The following is a 22076-nucleotide window of genomic DNA, read 5'->3' on the forward strand; positions in this document are numbered from 1 at the left end:
ACCTGATGAGGATGAGCATTATAAAGATGAATGAATGGAATATTCTGAACTCCCATTTTAAGTTGCAAGCATTAATATATTGAATTATATTGCTCTGAGAGTTTTGCCATAGCGGGGCTAGTTGCAGATATTGCATAACTTCCATTAGCTCATGTCGTGTTGTTCTTCATTAAAACATAAGCTAGACAAAAGTAAAACAGCTGGTGTAAGCATGACACTTTAAGTCATTGTTATTATCACCAACACACACGGTATTCACCTTTGGGCCCAGATATCAGAAAATTAAAGGCATAGTGAACATGGATGTGAGTTGACAGAGTTTAAGGGGTTTGGGGATGCAGAATAAGCCAGGTGCCAATCCTCAACCTACCTAACAGATGTTCTCACATAGCATCAGCAGTAGGTTGCAGCAAAGATAGAGAAGATTCAGAGAATGCATATTGAAATGGCCATGAAATTTTTGGCTGTTGTGAATTTTGCCTTTCAGATCCTTGTTGAGGGAAAAGTACTGAGAGATTGAACAATTTGAGATGCAAAATGCATTCATAAGGTTTAGATCTCCCTTTCTCTCTCTTGCTCACACACACGTACGCGCACACACTTTTTTGAAGCAAGTCCAAAGCACCTGCTGCTCTCGTAGTTGGAATGTTAGGCCGAGGGATGAAGAGAAAGCAGCTTGGCTGGTGGAAGCGACCCACTGGAGCGACCCTGTCGGCCCATCTGAACACTTCAAAGATACAAACCAACAACCCAGAAGCATAATGATACCTTGATTATGCAGAAAATTAATCTATTCATCATTTCAGTTTTTTTGTAAGAAACTGTTCGTGTTCCATAGTGAGAAAGAATTGTCAATGGCGCTTCTTGAATCTTGTTTGAATTTATTCAAATGATCGATCACAAAAGGCAAGTATTTCATGTGTCTGTCAGCCTCAAACTAATCTAGTTGCAGAGTCTCAAGTGCATCAATCTTCATTTTCTAGTCACAATTAGTACGAGATGTTATATCATAATTTTAACTTCAGATTTTGTTACTATTCTGTAACATTATTCAGTTTGAACATTTAAATCAGTTATTCTTTAATTCAGTGATTATTTAGAGTTATTATTTAGATTATTTAAATGAACCAACCATGCAGGTTTTAAAAATGAGGGAGGAAGCCAGTGAACCCAGATAAAGACTATTACAGTGCTTGTGTCCATCTGGGTGAAGATGAAATTGATGGTAATTGTTTATTTTGTTCTGAGGGTCCACAATGCATACCTGTCATCTCTGCCCCACTTTGTGCTCCATTTCTTGACCGAGTTTCAGCCATTTCTACATAAATGATTGAATATGTGTGACTACAGCGCTCTCTGCCGGCGGAGGGCAGACAAATGCATTTGTTCACTTGACGAGTTGGGATGTGGCTCGACAGCAGAGGGCGCTAGTAGCATTTTTTTGGAAAGTGGTACTTTATTTTGACTAATACACTGGCGGACCTAATGCACAAGGAATTTGCTACACGGGTTAGTGTATCTAGATTGGTGCATTGGTCACACTGATGCCTCGTATGTCTACTCTGCTATTTGGATCCACTTTTTTTTTTATGAGCAATTTTTTATCATGCAACTCCAAACAGAGAGTCAAGATGATGTAGACTGCAAGCTGTTCCCTCTGGTATTAATGGAACTGCTGCACTCTCTTATTAACATGTGGAGTGTGACTGCAAGAGCTGTCATCAAGTATTACAGCTTGACACCATTTAAATAGACGCCTGTGGACTTCATTAGAAGCTGCTGCACTTTCGAGTAAGTCTCACATTACTTTGGAAAGCAGCAGTATGAAGGATGATGTAAAATGAACTTTTCTCCCGTAGTTGATACACACAAATAATAGTAATCTCATACTTTATGCCAGATAAATAATAATATGCATACAATAGTGTAGTACATTCTCTCGTGTTCCTTCCGCAAACACAAGTGATCCCATTTCAATTTGTGTCTCACACATACATGCACATTCAAATGTACATTTTTGCAAAAGAAGCTTTGCCATTTGAGGCCTGACAATTAACCTCCTCAAAGTCACTTGTCTATTTCTGGATCCAAGAATACATCCGATTCTGTCATGTTGTGCCGTTGCGCATTAGCTCCTTCTCTCTGGAATGACCTCCATTTAAATGTTAGGCAAGCACCTTCTCTGTCCATTTTAAAAACTCATTTGAAGGCCCATTTTTATTCTTTGTCTTTCATCTGACTTGCAACTTTTACTGTTCTGCCACTATATATTAGTGTTTTGCTTTGTTATAGCTGCTGTTGTAGTAAAATGCGCTATAAAAAATTGCATGAGGCTATTACAAGTGTGTAAAAAAAGGTCCTGGCCTCTTACGGTCACAACCTTAAACTATTCATAGCTCCCTGAGTGTCAATTAAAAATGTACTATATCTCTCTGGGTATGCGTGTCAAAGTTCATTTTGCTTGACCTCTATGGAACTTGAAACAAGCAGTTAGAGGAGTCAATGTTTTATTACACCCCCCCCCCCCCCGAAATACCCGTTATATTATTATTATCTGCAAGATGAGACAAAGGGCAAAGAACTCTTTTTCTACGATGATTACATTGTGCCGTTATTGCTTTGCACATATTAGATTATGAAGATAAGACGAAAAAGACAAAAATCCAGATTTTTTTTTCCCTTGAAGAAACCGATCTCCACTTTTCCATTTTACATATTAATGACTACACTATTAATATTCATAGTCGTATTAGAATAAATTCACTTTTTTGTAATTGACCACAATGTTGTCATCATAATTCAATCGCAAAATCTGATTAGGTCTAATCCATTGAGTTCAAATAGCTCAAATGAAAATCTTCAAGCATCGATCGAGTTATGATAAAGAGGTTGATGATGGGTTGCGTATGATATACATTATCTTAGCTTCACCAAAGGAAAGATTACAGATCTTCTATATTAAGTCGTAGGCCTACATTCATTTGAATGTTAATTTGCCCAAATGCTGGACAAAAAAGGCAAAACCGAATATGACATAATTTTGAAACTAGGAATTGGATACGTTTATTCAAATACTTTATTCGTGAGTATTTGCACTTTGATTAAGCATCTGTAAGCATTCGGTTGAAAGGAAACCTTCTAAAGGGGGTTCTTAGTTACTTTTAAGCTACTAGCTTAGGTTCAGTGTAGACAGAGTAAAGCCTATAAATTGTTCACACACACTCAAAGGCAACATCTGTCAAGTTCTGCAACACTTCAGTACCTTCAGCAACGGACGATGCCATAGATAAGGTGTCCAAGCTCCTTCTCTGCTCTGTTTGCATTGTTGTGAAAACCTTTGTGAACACAAAGAAAAAATGATTTAGGTGTATATACTTAAACATAAATGACTTCATAATTTCTTTCAAAATTAGTGTACAATTTTAGACTTAGACTTAGACTCAACTTTATTAATCCCTTGGGATTACTCTTCAGTTTGTTGCACATAGTAAGTGATACCTATGACGTTCTTCTCGGATTTTCATAGTCTTGTAATGTTTTCAAGCACAAAATACCAAGGCAATGTAATTTTGCCTGTATGACATTCTGAAGCAGGGGTGTCCATTTTTTTGTTTTCAGCATCAGACAGATGGTAGTTTAGTTGTCCTTGGGTTAAACCCACATCCTTACATGGCTTGAGTTTAACATCTACGATCAGAAGATTGATTGGTTGGTTGATTGATTGATTGATTGATTGATTAGTTAACTGAGAAGTGTAAACCATATAATCATAACATAACATGATGTTCAACTATTACATTCAAGTATGTTATGGTGCTATATTCTAGGCTACTAATAAGCATGCGTGCTCATATGTTTCATCAATCTTACTACAAATCTTCTCCCGTTGTCAAGCACTTTGTTGGCGTGCGCCTCATCACTAGCAGTGAGTTTTAAAACCAACACATTTTGCTCAGTCAAAATATTACAGTAAGGTGAACATTCATAAAGTGAAATGATAGCACAGTAGTGTTGGCTCGTGAGTGAACGATTCGTTCAAATGCACGAATCTTTTCAATGAACGGGAGTGAACGAATCACTTTCTAAAGGGATTCATTCTTTTTTCAGTTCATATGACTTCAACCAGTAGATGTTGGTAATGCGCATTGAAGCTGGTGCCACCTCGCCGTAAAACAAAACGAAGAAGAAAATGACGTAACTTCCTGTTCACGAACGAGTCAGTAAATTGCATTTCCTGTTCACCAACTGAACGGATCTGTGAGTGAACGAGTCAGTGAGTGAGTGATTTGCATTTCCAGTTCATCGCGAGAACGGATCAGTGAGGGAACGAATCCTGACTTTCCCGTTTGCAAAGGAGTCAATGGGTGAACTGCCTTCCCATCCATCAACGGATCAGTCAGTGAACGTGTTGCGTCTCCTGGCGTGAACTATGTAAGCCAGAATGTAGATTTACGATTTACTTATATACGTCTATGCATATATATGCCTAAACATTGTTATCCAATATATCTACTGCAATTTCACATTAGATTGCTGGTTTGAAATGTACTTTTAATATGATGATGATGATGATGATGATGGTGATGATGATTGCTGACGACGACGACGACGATGATGATGATTGATGATGATGATAATGATGATGATTATTATTTTTAATAAACATTTATGTTAAAACTTGTCTGGTGTTTTATTCCTTGTTTTTATATTCGCCAATTAAAACATACAAATCAGACATTTGGTTTACTGCTTTATATGACAATGTGTTTTACGTTGTTATATGAGTTGGTGTCCCCCAAAATAACAAATGTCGGCATAACGGATTTTTTTTCAACCTTTTATTCAAACACAAACACATTCGGTATAATAACACCATCAACTAATTGCGGTGTACCTAATAGAGTGTCCGAATGACGTCACAGATCAAACGGCCAATCAGAAAGTGGGGGTGAGGGCGGGTGTGGCACTTTTCACTTTGCATGAAGCTTTGACTATGATTTTTCCCTAATGAAGTGGCCTGTGATTAGGTACACCTCATGGACACTTCAATAGGTACACTACACGAGGTAAAAATAAATAAATGAATAAATAAATAAGAAAATGTAGCGAACGATTCGGTGAACGATTCTTTTGAACAAATCTTTTGAGTGAACCAATTCTAAAGATTCAGTTCACTTAAAACTGGAATGCACATCACTAGTACAAAATAGTGCAGTCGGCTAAGGGCTTCCAGGTTCAATTAGCCGACTGGTGAGTGACATGGGCTCTCGCTCGTTAAGAGCCTGGTTCAAGACCAGGCGTGAGCATATACTTAAATGTGCTTTTAGAATTGGAACCTTACTTCGTATGTGTATGCAAACAATTGGAAGTATTTATTTGTAAATACATAAAGTGGCCCCACCCCCAAGTTGGCGGAGCAAACCAATGGACATTTTGGAAACATATTGGAACGCGGCCCCGAGGGCTAGAGCTTGACACCTGTGACCTTTGACCATGATATTTCCCTAATAAAGTGACCTGTTATTAGGTACACTTAAAAATGGCAGTGTACCTAATGGAGTGTCTGTGTGAGTCCCTCATTAAGTGCACCTGCGTGAAAAGTTTTAGCTCTTGCAGGACGTGAAAATGACCAAAATCTTTTCACGCAGGTGTGTTTAACGAGGGCAACTTGGAAAACATATTGGAACGCGGCCCCGAGGACCAGCGCTTGACACCTGTGACCTTTGACCATGATATTTCCCTAATAAAGTGGCCTGTTATTAGGTACACTTGAAAATGGCGGTGTACCTAATGGAGTGTCCGTGTGATTCCTTCGTTAAGTGCACCTGCGTGAAAAGTTTTAGCTCCTGCAGAACGTGAAAATGACCAAAATCTTTTCACGCAGGTGTGTTTAACGAGGGTAACTTGGAAAACATATTGGAACGCGGCCCCGAGGACTAGAGCTTGACACCTGTGACCTTTGACCATATTTCCCTAATAAAGTGGCCTGTTATTAGGTACACTTGAAAATGGCGGTGTACCTAATGGAGTGTCCATGTGATTCCCTCGTTAAGTGCACCTGCGTGAAAAGTTTTAGCTCCTGCAGAACGTGAAAATGACCAAAATCTTTTCACGCAGGTGCACTTAACGAGGGAATCTTGGAAAACATGTTGGAATGCGGCCCCGAGGACTAGAGCTTGACACCTGTGACCTTTGACCATGATATTTCCCTAATAAAGTGGCCTGTTATTAGGTACACTTTAAAATGGCGGTGTACCTAATGGAGTGTCCAAGTGACATCACAGATCAAACAGCCAATCAGAAAGTGGGGGTGAGGGCGGGTGTGGCACTTTTCACGTTCACTTAAGCTTTTTCCCTATTGAAGTGGCCTGTGATTAGGTACACCTCATGGACACTACAATAGGTAAAAAAAAAAAAAAATCAATTAATAAATAAAGTGTAGCGAAGGATTCAGTGAATGATTCTTTTGAACAAATATTTTGAGTGAACCGATTCTAAAGATTCAGTTCACTTAAATGAACTGGAATGCACATCACTAGTACAAATCAGTGCCGACGACCATGGGTTACCAGGTCTAAATAGCCGACTGGTTAATGACAGGGGCTCTTTTTCGGTAAGGACTTGGTTCATTCCCAGGTGTGGGAGTAGACTTGAATGTGCTTTTGTTGTGCAATTAACTCTTTATTTATTTATTCTTTTTTTTTTACCTCGTGTAGTGTACCTATTGAAGTGTCCATGAGGTGTACCTACACATATTGTCATATAAAACAGAAAACCAAATGTTTGATTTTTATGTTTTAATTGGCGAATATAAAAACAAGGAATAAAACACCAGACACATTTTAACATGAATTTTTATTAAAAATAATAATATTATTAAAAGTAAATTTCAAACCAGCAATCCAATGTGAAATTGCAGTAGATATATTGGATAACAATATTTAGGCGTATATATGCATACACGTTAAGTGTTATAAAATCAAGATTACCCAAAGAGAAGCATAATCTCCCCGTTGTTGCATAACGGCGCATCCCTTCGTGCAATAAAGTTAGCCGTTATCTTGGAGAAAACGCGCATAAAGGAAGTGCTGTTTCAGTGAGTGGTTCTTTCTTTCCTCGGCAAATCGTAAATCGACATTCTGGCTTACATAGTTCACGCCAGGAGGGCGACGCAACACCTTCACTGACTGATCCGTTGATGCACGGGAAGGAAGGCAGTTCACCCATGAACTCGTTCGCGAACGGGAAAGTCACGATTTGTTCCCTCACTGATCCGTTCTCGCGATGAACTGGAAATGCGAATCTCTCACTCACTGATTCGTTCACTCACAGATTCGTTCGTTGGTGAATGGGAAATGCAATTCACGACTCGTTCGTGAACGGGAAGTTACGTCATTTTCTTCTTTGTTTTGTTTTACGGTGAAGTGGCACCAGCTTCAATGGGCATTACTGACACCTACTGGTTGAAGTCATATGAACTAAAAAAAGAACGAATCGCTTTAGGAAATGATTTGGTCACTCTCGTTCACTGAAAGTATTCGTTCTTTTGAACGAATCGTTCACTCACGAGCCAACACGAGTGTAGGTGTTGTATTATAGAAAGAAATGCGTGAATAACCGAGCCAATTATTATTATTATTATATATTTAAAAAATGTGTGTGGGGGGGTGTAGTTGTATTGTTTGACGTATATGTTGTTCCCATGGGATGTTGTAATACAGAGAAAAATGTGTGCGTTGCCGTTGTCGACATTACCGTGTTTACTTGATTGTTTTTTTGTATGGTGTATTGCTTAGTTGTGTGTGTTATTGAAGTATTAAAAAAAACAAAAACAAAAAAAACGGATCAGTGTGTGTGGGGGGGACGATTCGTTGAACGATTCGTTTGAACGAATCTTTTAAGTGAAGTGATTCTAAAGATTCAGTCTCATCACTAGAGTCAGGCAAAGGGATTACAGATAAATGTGTGGCATTCAAGTACCCCAATAGTTTGAATAAATGACTTGCTGCAAGTCACAAGTGATGAAGTACGTGTTTTCCATCATATTGATATGAAATTTAGCTTTGGAGCCTTGGGCTAAGAAAGCAAGGAAATGAAAACATTGCCATTTATTACAGTGGGCTTCCCATCAAATTTGAAAACGAGATGAAGCGGTACCACAAGATTGGAGGTCAAAGCAACGCGCTTTGTTTGCGCTATCATTAGAATAAACATGATTGTCCAAACACAACATAATAGCATATTTTCAATGCATGCATACACACACAAACTCTTTCCATCATTCTATTTGAATTTGTTACAAGATGGTCACCTTCACCAGGCATGTTTTGTGTGTTTGTTATTCATAGAGCACAATGTCGCTCAGTAGCAGTAGGTTGTTTGCAATCATTCGCTTTAATCATGCACATTTTCTTGTACATTTGCAGGATTTCATGAAAATCATAAGTATGTTTTTGTTTAATTAGCTATGTTTGATTAGTACAAATACAAACGTATTGAAGATTGAAGGCTCTTCCCCAAAAATATTTTTGCCCTTCCCTGACTACACACTCACCTCTATTCAGACACCTTGTGTGTGTGTGTGTGTGTGTGTGTGTGTGTGTGTGTGTGTGTGTGTGTGTGTGTGTGTGTGTGTGTGTGTGTGTGTGTGTGTGTGTGTGTGTGTGTGTATGAGAGAATGTGTTGTCATGAGGCATTCCGGAACAGTTTGATCCTCCTCCGTGCTCACACATAAAAGTCTATGAGTCACTGTCTGGGATCCTTTAACAATCTCATCCATCCCTTTCTTGCACCTCACTCTTTCGCTAATGGAAGAAGCTGACAGCAGTCTCTCCGAAACACAGATGGTCCCCTTTTCCCCCCGATGGAAGTCGTGCACACTCGTGGGACGTCTCACTGTGACCACACAGCAATAGGATTTCAACTGAGACGAAAAGCACCAAACGTCCTGAATGTGCTAGTTCACTGTGCATTCAGGTTTGCACGTGCCCTCTGCTAAGCCATGAAGGAGGTGGAAATGTGGGATACAATGGCTGGTGAGGGACATCAACGTTGGTCTGGACAGAGAGTCTTTTTTGAGCTCCCTGTCCTAGTTAGACAGGGTTAGGGGATTGGTGCTGGAGTGTGGCGAGTCTACACAGTGAATTATTCAGTGGAGCTTCCTTCAGGCGTGCTCTCACTCAGCGGCTTTCACACACCAGTGCAGAGTCACTTCAGAAACGCACACAAACACTTTCGGCGCTGAAGTATTGGGACATACCTTTTAATCGATTCATTCATCAAACTTCCTTAAAGCATACTTTGCGATTTCCTACCTAGCGAATTTTATGCTTCTGCCATGTAGACTGTAGACTGAAATGAGAGGAGTCACTGTGATTGGCTGGGAATTTGTTCACTCCCACAACGGTGCAAACACCCATTTCTAATGGAAATTAAAAAAGAAAACTCCGCCCATGAGCACACATTGTACTTTGCGGTGTACTTGGCCATTGGAAGATGAGATCATTCTTGTAGCGATGCAACATCTTTCATTCATGACTCACGAGTCTTCATAAAGCTCACGACACACACTTCAAATAGTCCCTGCACATTCTAATATCTAAAACCATCCATCCATTTAGAAACCAAAACCACTCCGATTATGAGGCAAATTTACTAGCTGAAGCGGTATGTCAAGTGTACGAAATTGTATGCAATGTAATGCAGAAAAAATTCAAAAACTCAACTGTTCTTGTGCAAGAACGGGGTCATGTGGGGAAACCTTTCCGGTCGGTCCCACAATGTGAATTTTACTGAGCTTGACCATGTGTGATTCATTTGGTTTGATACAGTACGTTTGAACTCTGTGCACAAATGTACCAAAAAAAAAAAAAAAATGAATCATGGAAATTTCAAGTGCAGACATTCATCCCATGGGTGGATGGGAGGGGGGGTTTCACCATGCACAGGTGAATGGGAGGGTAGCGGCACTGACGCGGGCGAATTGCAGCAAATAGTACAGCTGTGTACGTGAGGAGAGACCTGCACGGGGCCACCGCACTCATTTAGGGGAGGGAGGGCTCGGATGAGGAGGGAACGGGTGGTGGGGACTATACACGGAGGAGGAAGGAGTGATCACTACAGCAAGTGAGGGGGTGAAGTTAGATAGATGGAAGACGCAAGGATAGCGGGTTCTGGAATGTGAAGTGTCCCGTCAAGAGGTCCGAGTCCGGGGCTAAATCCGCTTCAGGGATGTAGTCGAAGCGGTTTCGGAGCTCATCCCACCCGAGCTCGGCATCATGAAGAAACACTCGGCCAGGGTCGCCCCGCTGTCCGCCTGCAACAGTCCGGTGCTCACCCTCACCAAAGTGGAAGGTAAGCACTAGGAAGGGTGCATGACGATTTGGAGCGAAATCACGTTTGCGCTGCACGTTTGCATGGAACGACGTGCATCATGTTGTATGCTACTTCATTTGATGGGTTAATTTTTGGAAACAAAAACTTTTACAATTCCAATTAAATACCTAAAATATTACTGCAATAAGATAAAATTGATCGGCCAAAAAATTCGGCACTATTGCTGTATCAAATAATGACATCAGATACTAATTCAAAAAATATTTTTTTAAATTCCTTACAATGCATTACTTTATTATTATTTTTTTTAGTAAAGTTAACAGAAACATAAGCAGTTTTAAACCACTGCAAATTACACTACTGATTATCAATTGCAGCAATTACAATAATGCCCTAAATTACCATAAGAAGCCATTCAATATATTTCATCAACACAGAAACCAATTCAAATACTTAGACATATGGGCCCTTAGCATGCAGCAAGGTGTTTGGTGGGTTCAGGGCTTTGCTCAAGGGCACCTTGGTAGTCCTCAGTTATAATAAGAAAGTCAACAGTGACACCTCAAGCTGCAGGATCGGACTGCATTGTACACATTGTTGCTATTAGCCACATGAGCCTCTGCTGCTCCATATGTGTGATTGTTATTGCAGCAGGGATTCCCTCTTCAGTCTGCAGCCCCCATCCTGCCACTGTAGCCAGGACAACAACAAATGTTATGCACCCCTCAGATTTGTTTATAGCTGATCAAGTTCACCCGCTCCCTGTCAGCTTTCTTGTACCTGCAGGAGCACAGTTGGAACATTTATATTAGTAAGGACAACAACACGTCTCTCGTGTGGCGTGTTGTTGTTGTACGGCGTCACGTAACATCAAGTAACATCTAACATGTCCCCAAGGTTCAGTTATGTTGGCTTGCCTACCTAGCATCCTACCACAGGTTTAACTGCTGTAAAAAGGTGTGATGTGTGCAGTGTATTTGTCGGCTTGAGCACAGAGGGAATATCCCAGTGTTGTAACATTAGCGAGAGTGCTGCATTGAAGATGCACTCACAGTAGAATAGGCGGCTGATTTCACAGAACATTTCAAGCGAGTGGATCTAAAATAATCTCAAGCTCATTTGCATCTCCAAGAAGAATTATAAAAAATGAAGGCAATGATTTTTGTGTATTTATGGTTGCTGTTAGGTAAGCGCTTATGGCTGCCTGTGTGTTCATTGGAGGTAAATTAGAGGCTGAACTTGTGACACTGTTTGGGTGTGCATGATGTTCTTTTTTAAGAAAAATGTACAAATTATGTTCTTTTTTTTAATACACAAAAATCAACCCACTTAAAGTCTTAATATTGAGTTGTTTTTTTAATTAATTAAGAGGGTTACTTAGATTGTGGCCCATGGACTGCCAGTTGCCCATCCCTGTTCTAGATCTTACAGGCTCTGCTTTGGCTTGATGCCCTGTATAGAAGCTTACTGACTTGTCTGGGTTCCTGTTCTTGCACCGTCTGCAGTTATGTGAAAATATATCTGAATAAAAATGGAATCAATAATGCATCAACCAGCTGTTAGAATATGAGCAGTGGTGTTCAGTCAGTATTGAATAAACTTTGATTGTTCTGCATTTGGTTTTCATGTAATGGTTTTCTCACTACCCAGCCTTGCATAACCTTGGCATGGTAATTCTGGCTACCATTGGGCCGGAACCTCCCATGTGTTGAATGCTATCAGTCAGTGACTGCTTGAGTATGTCATTTTTACAAACTATTTATGAACGTAAGGTGTTTAAAAAGGCTTGTTCTTTTTGATTAACGCTGCTTCATTAAAATAAAACTGCAGGTATAATTTCTGGGGGCTGACGGAGACAGTAAGATCATTAACAGCAGGAGTCGTCCAAATTTGGTCAACAGTGAAAGAACTTTGAATGTGTGCTTGATGGATCATTGTAAATTGTGCTAGTGAGGAAGTGGAGGCTGCATACGACTTAGCACGAGCGGTTGGCAGCCGATTTGAAGAGCGAATCACACGGGGGGCAAGAGATTCCACTTCTTATGCAACAATGACTTTAGAAACTTTGTTTTGATACTGCAACAATAGTTCTATTCCAATTGTTGTAACTGGGTATCATTTGAATATATGCAAACACACATACAATTAATACAATACAGGTTGTGCTTAGTGAGCCCAAATTGTATGCCAGGAGTGACCCAGTACTGAAATTATTATGATTATTATTATGATTATTATCATACTAGTAATAATAATAATTAGTATTAGTATAATTGGTATTGTCCAATATACTTCTGTTCCTTCTATGGTTTGTTACTTAGGGTTCAATTCCTATTGGTTAATACTGTCTAAAATACTGTGACTGTTCAGACTTCAGTCTGAATCGTTGTCACGTTTAATTCCACTGTATTTTCTGGATTCTGACGTTGTCCTGTGACAAATACAACTAGGCACAGCTTAGCTTGTGTCTTTGGGGAATTGAGGCATTCGGGTTCCTATTCCAGTAGAAGTTCACTCAAGGCTCTGCAGTGTCATGAAAAGCCATTTTATGCTTCATAACTGAACAGAGATTACGTGTCCCTCAGGAGAGCAGTCTTAATTCCCCACATCAAGCTTTCCCACAGGGCTCCATTTGTCTAAACCACAAGCTATCCATTAAATGATGCCTGGACTGTAGGTCAAAACTCATGTTGCATAATATCGACTTGTTGGTGAAAAATTGGTTTCGAGTGAGTCACCTGCTTTTCTCACTGACATTATTCCTTTTATTTGAACATCACATGGATGGTTACAGAAGTTACAGAAGGGAAGAGGGTTTTTTTTTTTTTATAAAGAGAGGAATCGATGGCTGTTAGAATAAGCAAGCACTGTATTGGACAATTAGATTGCTCCAATACTGTTATTTTTGTTTGGTTTAATTTGAGGCTGAATGTCAGTTTTATTATTCCATTGCCAAATGTCTGCATCGATCAACTCTCTCATTTGTGCATGTTTTTTTTTTTTTTTTTTTGGATGCATCCAGACGTTCTGGGCATGGAATCCACCAATATATAAATCTCAGTCTTCCTGTGATGTGGGCCTTCTTGTAAAAAAACAGTCCTCATAGTCTGACATAAAACTCTGCTGAAACTTCTATTATCGCCCTTGCAGTCATATTCCCCTTTTTTCCTGGGAGGGAACAAAGCTAGAATAAAGATGGAGACAGATGTCGGTGGGACTTCTAAGTGGAAGGGCTCTGCTGGCAGCGTTGTTGGACTTGCAGCTATCGGCAGGAGAGATCTGCACTGCAGACACTGCAGGGTGGGCAAGAGAGACGCCTGGGAATTAGAAGCAGGGGAGCGTGAAGTGAAATAGAGAAAAAAAAAGGGTGGGGGTGAAATAGGCTCATTAATGCAGATAAATCTACATTAGAGCACATGCTTATCAGACTAGCGGGCTATTTACTGAAATATTTTTACTCCTGTAATATGAGATGCAGACAATCCGTAGTTAATACTAGATTTCAATTCAAGAGCCACATATGTTCCTCTGTCTCTCAGCATAACCTTTGAATGTTACTTAGCCTTCATGCATCCAAGTTGTCAGGGTGACAGTGTGAAGCCGTGAAGCTGTCAAAGTGGATTCAGGACTTGTCTAAAAAAATGCCAAACACTCTCCTCGTGTTTCCTGCTTCTTCCCAGAGGCCTGTTAACAACTTGTGTTTCACTTTAGAGGGCACAATAAACACAAACGTGTCTGCTATGCTACAAAGGTCAAATGGGGAAAACTCTCACTGATATTACGTTCGATGGTCAGACTGTACCAACACTGTACAAATTATAGTCTCAGTTTATGTCCTTTAAAAAAAAAAAAGGTAATTATTTATTTATTTATTTATTTATTTATTTATTTATTTATTTATTTATTTATTTATTTATTTATTTATTTATTTCTATCTGATGAGATCAGATGAGAATAATTGTGACTGATACACAGACAAAAGGTAGAAGGTTGTGCCAAATAAATTCAAAATAAAAAGTAATTTTGCTCAAATAAAGTACAACCATCAAGATCAGAGAACTGGGACCTTTTAAAGAAGAGTGACATCATTTCAGTGACCTTTACACGCAGCTCAATTAGTGTTGACAATAATTAAAAATGAACTGGGTTCTATCAATGTGGCTGTGAGACATTGATCCTTAACAGGTCGATCAGTAGATCAGCTGAGAAATGAAAGAGAGGTGACTAGTGTTAGATGACAGATTGACAGATTGAAATAGAATAGTGTTCTTGTTTAGATGCAGGACGATGATCATCAAAAGTATCACGATTTCAATGAGGACATCATATTGAAGTATTTCATATTTAACAAAACCTTGAAGAAATTTATTGTAATGCATTCATACTTTTGCTACCATTTTTGACAAAAAGGAGCCATTTCCCACCTTTGCAGTATTTCAATTGACCTTGAGCACAGCCTTTGATACAAATGTGACAAGGTGAAGTGCTTTGACTTCATCAATGCGCTGCTAAAAGAGTCAACAGTCTGTCATGAAGGTAACAGCGCCTAATGTCATTGGCTCACTCTCGTCTACGCACACGCACACACGCACTAATGGTTCACTCATGCTACTGGAGGTTGTTACGGCAACATTAGTCACTGTCAAGCAAAGTGTAAAAGCAGTGTGTCCTCCTTAAATAATTGAGTCATTGCATCAGTGGGCTGACACATGAGTATACACTGACGTCTCGGCTATTAATTACTGCTGTTGAATTCTACAAACCAAGTTACGATAATAAAATAAGCATGAGGAACGCATGCTTTGTGCCTCCGCTGGATTGGAAGGATTAAACTGCAGCGGGCAGGTTCATGAGATGCGCTATGGAAGCCCGGGAAGGATGAAAAGCAGCCGACATAAACAAGACGTGACCTTCAGAGTGAGACAAAGCACTCTCGAAGCTTAGAATAGAGAAACTTAATTCTCCTGGAATCAGCTTTCATTGCTGCCAAACGCAGTCCAGGGGATTATTGTTCAGCATTGTCTGCCACCCAAAAAGTACAATAGAATTTCATTCCATTGCATCACGTGGGTTTTTTTTTTTTCATCACGGATAAACAGAGGGCCGCTCTTCATTCAGTGGGGCGAGGCCGGGGAAGCCTGGAGCATTTGCATGGAAGGCGATAGGAAATTCAGTGATGTCTCTTATTTGCTACATATCTCTCACTCGAGATGATAACACACATCTTCACATGTACACAATAAAGTTAGACAGCACAGATGAAACAAGGCAGATTTGATTTACAGTGTTTGTGTTGCTTTCCTCCCTACTGTTTACAAGCACTTACGTGGTTAATTGCATCTTGTATTTTTTCAATTTTTCCCCATAAGTATCTCACTGAGGCTTTTTTAATGTATGCTTTGTATTCCAGTCAGCCGTGTTGAGTGCAGATTAGTGTGCACAAGACACATCATTACCTTCCAAAACCCCACTAGGGGAAGCCTTCATTTTTAACTTGCAGCAGAGGAGCTGCAGGAGAGTTTGTGGTTTATTATTTATTATCTACAAAGTTGCTTTTTACGGCTCTGTTTTTCCAAAGCAAGATCTAACTGTTGCAGAAGAGATTGGTGCATGCGGTCTTGGTACACTAACAGAGAAAAGGAATGGCGTCTTGGTTATATGCAGTACAATCATCTCAGAAAATGATGTGATTTCACAGTTAACCTCTTCCTGCTTGATGTATACGTTCTTTAAAATGTATTAAAATGGACTGCTGTTTGTAGCTATAACACTTTCTCCATCATGTTTTAATCATGATGTGATATGCTTTGGATCGTGAGCTCTTCATTTCTCCTCAACCAACTTGGTTCTGATGACCTTTGAAATCTCAAGAGTGGTTATTATAGAACAACAATACCCCCCTGACAGTTAATTGAACACGACACTGAACTTTTAACTTAAGTGTAGAGTTCCAAGGTAATCCAAGTGCTAAAAGACAGACACAAAGTAACAATTTGCATGAACTTTAAACATTTCAATGAACGTTATGGAGGTTATCATAATAAAAAAAGTGTTGCTAAGTAACAAACAATCATACACATCACAGTGGTATTGTACTAAGTATATCAAAGTTGCCCTCTCCTGCCCTCTGTTTGGCTACAGCCTGTCATCTTGGATCAGTTCCATTTGAACTCCGACGTCTGATTGATTTCCAAGGCCAATTAAAGTGTGACTGCAGCTATTTTTATACAGTATAGGGCAGGACATGTTGAACTGTAGTCACACACTTCCGTAAAAGAGGTGGATGCCGCTGACTTCTTTAATTGCCAAAATATGAGCCCCAAATCATCTTTACCGCTTTGCACCTTTTGTGTGATATATAGCTTGTGTAAATGGAAATGTATCAATATTATATGCATGACACTTTGCTTTAGATTAACACATAATTGCTATTGTGTGTGTGGAAATCACATGACCAGCGAAAGAAATACGGTTTACAGTTTTGGAAAGAGGATTCCACAAAGCAGATGTAGTGTTAACTTGAGTACCTGTCAATGAAACTTTCAGGGGAAGAGCGGCCAAGGGAGCATGTGGTACACAGCGGCCCAGATGTGCAGTCGTCGGCGGGCGTGGCGGGTCCGGAATCGAGCTCCAGCAGGCGGAAGCTGCACTGCTGCATCCGGATCACGGCGGTGCAGGTGCGGAAAGCCTTGTGGGGAGTCGCCATGGTGATGTGCGTCTGCTCCTCGTGGGCAGGTTCTACCCAGCTGGCCAAGCTGACCTTCAAGCACTTTGATGCCCCCTTCACCCTCACTTGGTTTGCCACCACCTGGAACTGCCTCTTCTTCCCGCTCTACTACGTCGGGCACCTGTGCAAGAGTCCGGAAAGGCAAACGGCCAGACAGAGATTAAGGTGACAGAACAAAACAAATACCAAAAAAAAACAAAAAAACCCCCAGAAGCTACTATATTTTGAAATTAATTCAAATGATGTACCTGTTTTGATCTTGTCCTCCAACAAAATTCTTTTTAGTTTGTTGCCTCATTGGTGAACTGCTTGTCTGTAATTAAATGTTGGACTTAGTGCAAGCCATTAGAATCTTTGGAGCTGATAGAACCATTGCTGAGGCAGCACAACTAAAGTATTTGACCCTCAGTGCCCTTCCTCACAAAGCATCTGCTCAGTCCCTCTCCTGCCCCGCAGTTGTTGGGCATTCATGTAGCGTTTCTTTTTTGTTTTACAGACCACTGCACTGGCATATAGATGATAGCATTTATTGTTCTTTTTGCTCTGGGGAGATAAGAAATGAAGGTTAGTCGTACATGTGTGAATCAAAGGGAGGCCAGTGGAATGGAAAGGTTACAAGAAAAAAAGGTTGCAAAGGTACAGTAGTTCAAGAACGTGGGATTAAATGTTCAGAGTGAGAAGAATTGTGAAAGAGAGGTGAAGAACAGAGTGTGAGATTAGTTATTCAACTATTTCCTGGGTCCGTAAACAGGATAATTTAGATATGACAATATAAATGACAAATGAAACCGAAATGAAAACATACCCATCAATCCATTTTTCTCAAATATCTTTGGGTTGCCAAGGCGGAGTACACCCTGGACTGGTTGCCAGCCAACTGCACATTCACACCTATGAAGAATTTACAGTCAATTAACCTCACATGCATGTTGTTAAAATGTGTGAGGAAGGAAAAAAAACATGGCAGAAGATGCAATCGATTGCAGTGATATTTCTGTTAAGACACACAGGAAACTAATTCTCTTATCTAACTCCTGTTATGAAAGGATGTTTCACTTCACACCTTCACTCCTTCCTTCCTACCTCCTACTGTCAGATAAAGTAGACATGAGCACTCACGCACATTAGATAAACTCAAAGAGAAGTTTTTACAACATCATGTGCCCTTTCTTCAAGGACACAATGGTTTTATTGGCTGGACTGCACCTCAGCTTTGCAGGAGCTTTACCCAAATGTGTTGTTCAACAATCAGAGCCAGGAAACCTCAAAGGCCTCCCCGCTCAGTCAGGAATGATAGTCAGCATTTTCCGCAGCTCACCAATTATCTACCTCCGCTGGGCTGCGGCAGATTGAACGCTAACTATAACACTGAGTAGCGGAAAGATCAGCTTCATTTTCTCTAATGAAGTGGAAATAACCGAGGTTATTCTATTTAGTTATACACAAATATTTGATTTAATAATATTTCAAAATACAAAAATTATTCAAGATTATTAAGATGATCTTTATTTTTTTTCAGCTTCTAGTTCATTTGTAAATTAATGAGGCTAAATGCTGAATTTTTGCTGTTAAAATAAGCTATTTTTTTATCGTAGGCCAATTTGAACAGTGTACAAAATCCAACCAATATCTAATACTGTACACTTTTTTTTTTTCAAATCAATGCTTTCTTGTATTTATTGACTTTAATTCCGACACTCTGTCTTGTGTGTGCATAGGGAGTGTTGTCGCTTTTTCGGGGACGACGGGCTGACCCCCAAGGTGTTCTTCACCAAGGTGGCCCCTTTCGGCCTGTTGTGGATCCTCACCAACTACTTGTACCTGCAGGCCCTCAGGAAGATCAACACAACAGACGTGTCAGCGCTCTTTTGTTGTAACAAGGCCTTCGTCTTCCTGCTCTCATGGATTGTGCTAAGAGACCGCTTCATGGGCGTCAGGGTGAGTTCAGAGTTCACATCTTGAGTTTTTTTTGAACAAACTGAAACAGAAGATGAATGGATAGTTAATGCATGTGCAGTTCATGCAGCCAATGCAAATGTCCTGACCACAAGTTGTGATGATGGACTATTGGACGAGCTCAGTTTTGGCAAGTTGTTCACAATTACTATGGAGAGTATATATTTATAAACAAATCTCTGAATTCACTTTTTTTTAATTTACTATCATATTATCAAAGCATATGCTGCTAACTGCAGAAATGGACATTTAACAATTTTAATCAGAATTTTGTCCAACCTATCTGTATTTAGTGTCACTTTATTATTTAGTGTCTTAAATGATTCAAAATAATCCGAGTCAACACACCATGATACCATGCATGTCTCTGTGTTATGGAGAGACCAATGGAAGGATTTAGCACATTGTGGGAATATATCCACCCGCCGCAGGATGGATCCCGCTCCTCCTTTTTTCTGTTCTCGTCACACACCCACTCAAACATCTCACCATCCTCCCATTATGTGTGATGAAAGGACTCCATAAGAAGGAAAGTCAGATATAATCCTACTCCTGCTCCCATTCACAGCCTCTCTATACGTCTTTCTGTCTACCTTTGGTGGTATATATTGCAGAGTTTGGATGTCTGCAGCAATGCAGGGGATGCTGGACCAGTTTGTCATGAGCGTGCACAAGCAGGGATGTGCACGAGCAGAGAGACGCTACATCATCCCTCTGTGATGTTATGTGCAACAGCAGATGGCTTTGTTCTATTGGCACACTTGTATTGTACTGTGGATTGCAATGTCATTTGGACATATTGAGGGATGGTAAATTCAACATATTGATATTTACAATTACCGTATTTTCCGCACTATAAAGTGCACTGGATTATAAGGCACACCTTCAATGAATGGCCCATTCTAAAACTTTGTCCATACATAAGGCGCACCGGATTATAAGGCGCACCTTCAATGAATGGCCCATTTTAAAACTTTGTCTATATATAAATCCATATATTTGGACACGCCTGCTTTAGTGGCTCAATATTGGTCAATATATAAGGCGCACCAGATTATAAGGCGCACTGTCGCCTTTTGAGAAAATTGGAGGTTTTTAGGTGCGCTTTATAGTGCGAAAAATACGGGAAAGACAATACGTTTTAATTTATTTACAGTTTTGTAACTAAGCACGTACTGCATTATATTTGAAAATTAATGTATACCCTCATTCATTATGTTATTTTTTTATTTTCATTTATAGCTCCAACACAAATGCTGATGCAATAAGAACCTTATTTTTTATTCCTGTTAGATACAATTGTGTGAAAGCAGTTGGCATAAAAATTGCTGCATTGTAGAGGGTTATACATGCAGTTAATATACACTATAAATTCATATGCTTAGATGGAGTCATGACCCTATCCTTCCCTTGATCCCCCAGAATGCTGTGCTGACATGTCTAAAAAACACAATGAAGTCCTGTATTAAGGTATGAGGTTGTTGACCTTGCAGTTACCGGCAACCCTCCGTCTTGACTGACAGGCGGCCTGCAGTGCTGAGAGAACCGTTTTGTCAAAGGTGCCACGCCTGAGAGCGATGTTAAGAGGGCTTTGGCCCAGTATAAGCACACTGATCATTTATCTTCCTGACACACGTAATCCACTAAACTGGACGCATGCCTGCCTGCTATCTTGATAACACAGTAGATCTTAGATTAATGGTGCACTACTTTGAGGTTTTTGGAGGACGGTGTGCTTCCCGCTTTTGCCGTGATGGCTTGCAGTGGAAATCAATGCGAAACAATCAACTACTAGAAGACCGCAGGAGCTTTGTCTGCTGACTTTGAAATGAAGCTCATGCATCAATTAGAGGACAACAAAAAGGAGGAGGCCATCTGCAGTAGCGGTCAAAAAGTCACATCGCTGTCAACACCATGTTGTTAATAGTCGTTCTCTGTCTACAGATAGTGGCGGCCATATTGGCCATTGCAGGCATCGTCATGATGACCTACGCCGATGGTTTCCACAGTCACTCGGTCATTGGCATTACTCTGGTTGTTACTTCAGCATCCATGTCTGCACTATACAAGGTAGGATTTTTATTTATGGCCGCATTGGGCCTTAATTAAGATTGACCTCTGTGATAAACATTCATTATTATTTTCGCTTTTGCAAACTGCAATATACACTGAATGGCCAATTCATTTCCAATATAAGAAGCGTGCAAGTTTTTTTTTTTTATAGACAAAAAGGCTACCACCTGAACTACAACACTTGAACTATTTTATAGTAATAGGAGTTTGATGTAGATTTTCTTTCATTCTGTGTGTAAAAAGCTTTGTATTAATACACACACAAAAATGGAAAAAAAAATTGAAGATTTTTCATATATGTTGAATGGACATTTCTGCCATTTTTTTCCCAGTCCAAATGTTTTAGCCCCCATTAAAAAAAAGAAACCTGTTCTCCAGAAAACTTAAGAGGAATAAAATCAATCACCCCTTATATCGTAAAGGAAATTTAACATACACTTAATATAATGAGCTATATATTTATCGCTAAAAGTTGGCAACTCAATCTCAGTGCAGGCGTATGAAGGTCACCCTGTATGCTGCGCCACAGGAGGTCACAATTTGTGCATTCATGAGTAACTCCCCTCCTTCCTGCCAGGTTCTCTTCAAGATGGTCCTCGGCAGTGCCAAATTCGGGGAGGCTGCACTTTTTCTGACTATTGTGGGAGGTGCCAACTTTGTTTTTATCAGCATTGTGCCCATCGTCCTATATTTTACCCGAGTTGAGTACATTGAATCGGCAGGCGACATCCCCTGGGGCTACTTCTGTGGGGTTGCAGCACTGCTTTTAGGTAAAAAAAAAGAATCTCTGCGATCTATTATCGTGTTTTACCATAATCACTTTTGCTCTCGTTCTGCTTCTTCAAACAGCTTTCAACATCCTGGTCAACTTCGGCATCGCCATAACATATCCAACATCTATCTCCCTTGGCATCGTCTTAAGTGTTCCTGTCAATGCCAGTAAGTGTGTTAGTATAAATTAAAGATGTCATCAATTAATGGGTAC

The 22076-nt window shown here is 40.0% G+C and overlaps 1 protein-coding gene and 1 long non-coding RNA gene across 5 annotated transcripts in view; one reads left to right on the plus strand and one right to left on the minus strand.

The window, feature by feature from the left end:
* slc35f3b (solute carrier family 35 member F3b) overlaps nucleotides 1-22076 on the plus strand; it is a 32838-nt gene that overhangs the window by 8673 nt on the left and 2089 nt on the right. For 2 of the 4 annotated variants that reach the window (XR_007485134.1, XM_049736383.1), the window contains exons 3-7: nucleotides 16882-17227; nucleotides 18781-19000; nucleotides 20963-21088; nucleotides 21669-21861; nucleotides 21941-22030. Coding sequence is in view for 3 of the 4 variants with exons in the window: in XM_049736383.1 (XP_049592340.1) it covers nucleotides 16882-17227; nucleotides 18781-19000; nucleotides 20963-21088; nucleotides 21669-21861; nucleotides 21941-22030 (975 nt within the window). In the remaining variant the exon portion in view is untranslated. Of the gene's footprint in view, nucleotides 1-10042; nucleotides 10354-16881; nucleotides 17228-18780; nucleotides 19001-20962; nucleotides 21089-21668; nucleotides 21862-21940; nucleotides 22031-22076 lie in introns of those variants that run through there. The other 2 variants (XM_049736384.1, XM_049736385.2) reach the window with 2 other exon arrangements.
* On the minus strand, nucleotides 13325-22000 carry LOC125978764 (uncharacterized). The gene is made up of 5 exons (XR_007485135.2): nucleotides 21903-22000; nucleotides 18871-19040; nucleotides 17868-17953; nucleotides 16863-17183; nucleotides 13325-13652 (listed from the first exon to the last, which is right to left on the minus strand). It is a non-coding gene; the product is annotated as an uncharacterized lncRNA (long non-coding RNA).

The sequence above is a fragment of the Syngnathus scovelli genome, chromosome 12 (genome assembly GCF_024217435.2).
Source record: "Syngnathus scovelli strain Florida chromosome 12, RoL_Ssco_1.2, whole genome shotgun sequence".
In the NCBI taxonomy this organism is placed as follows: domain Eukaryota; kingdom Metazoa; phylum Chordata; class Actinopteri; order Syngnathiformes; family Syngnathidae; genus Syngnathus; species Syngnathus scovelli.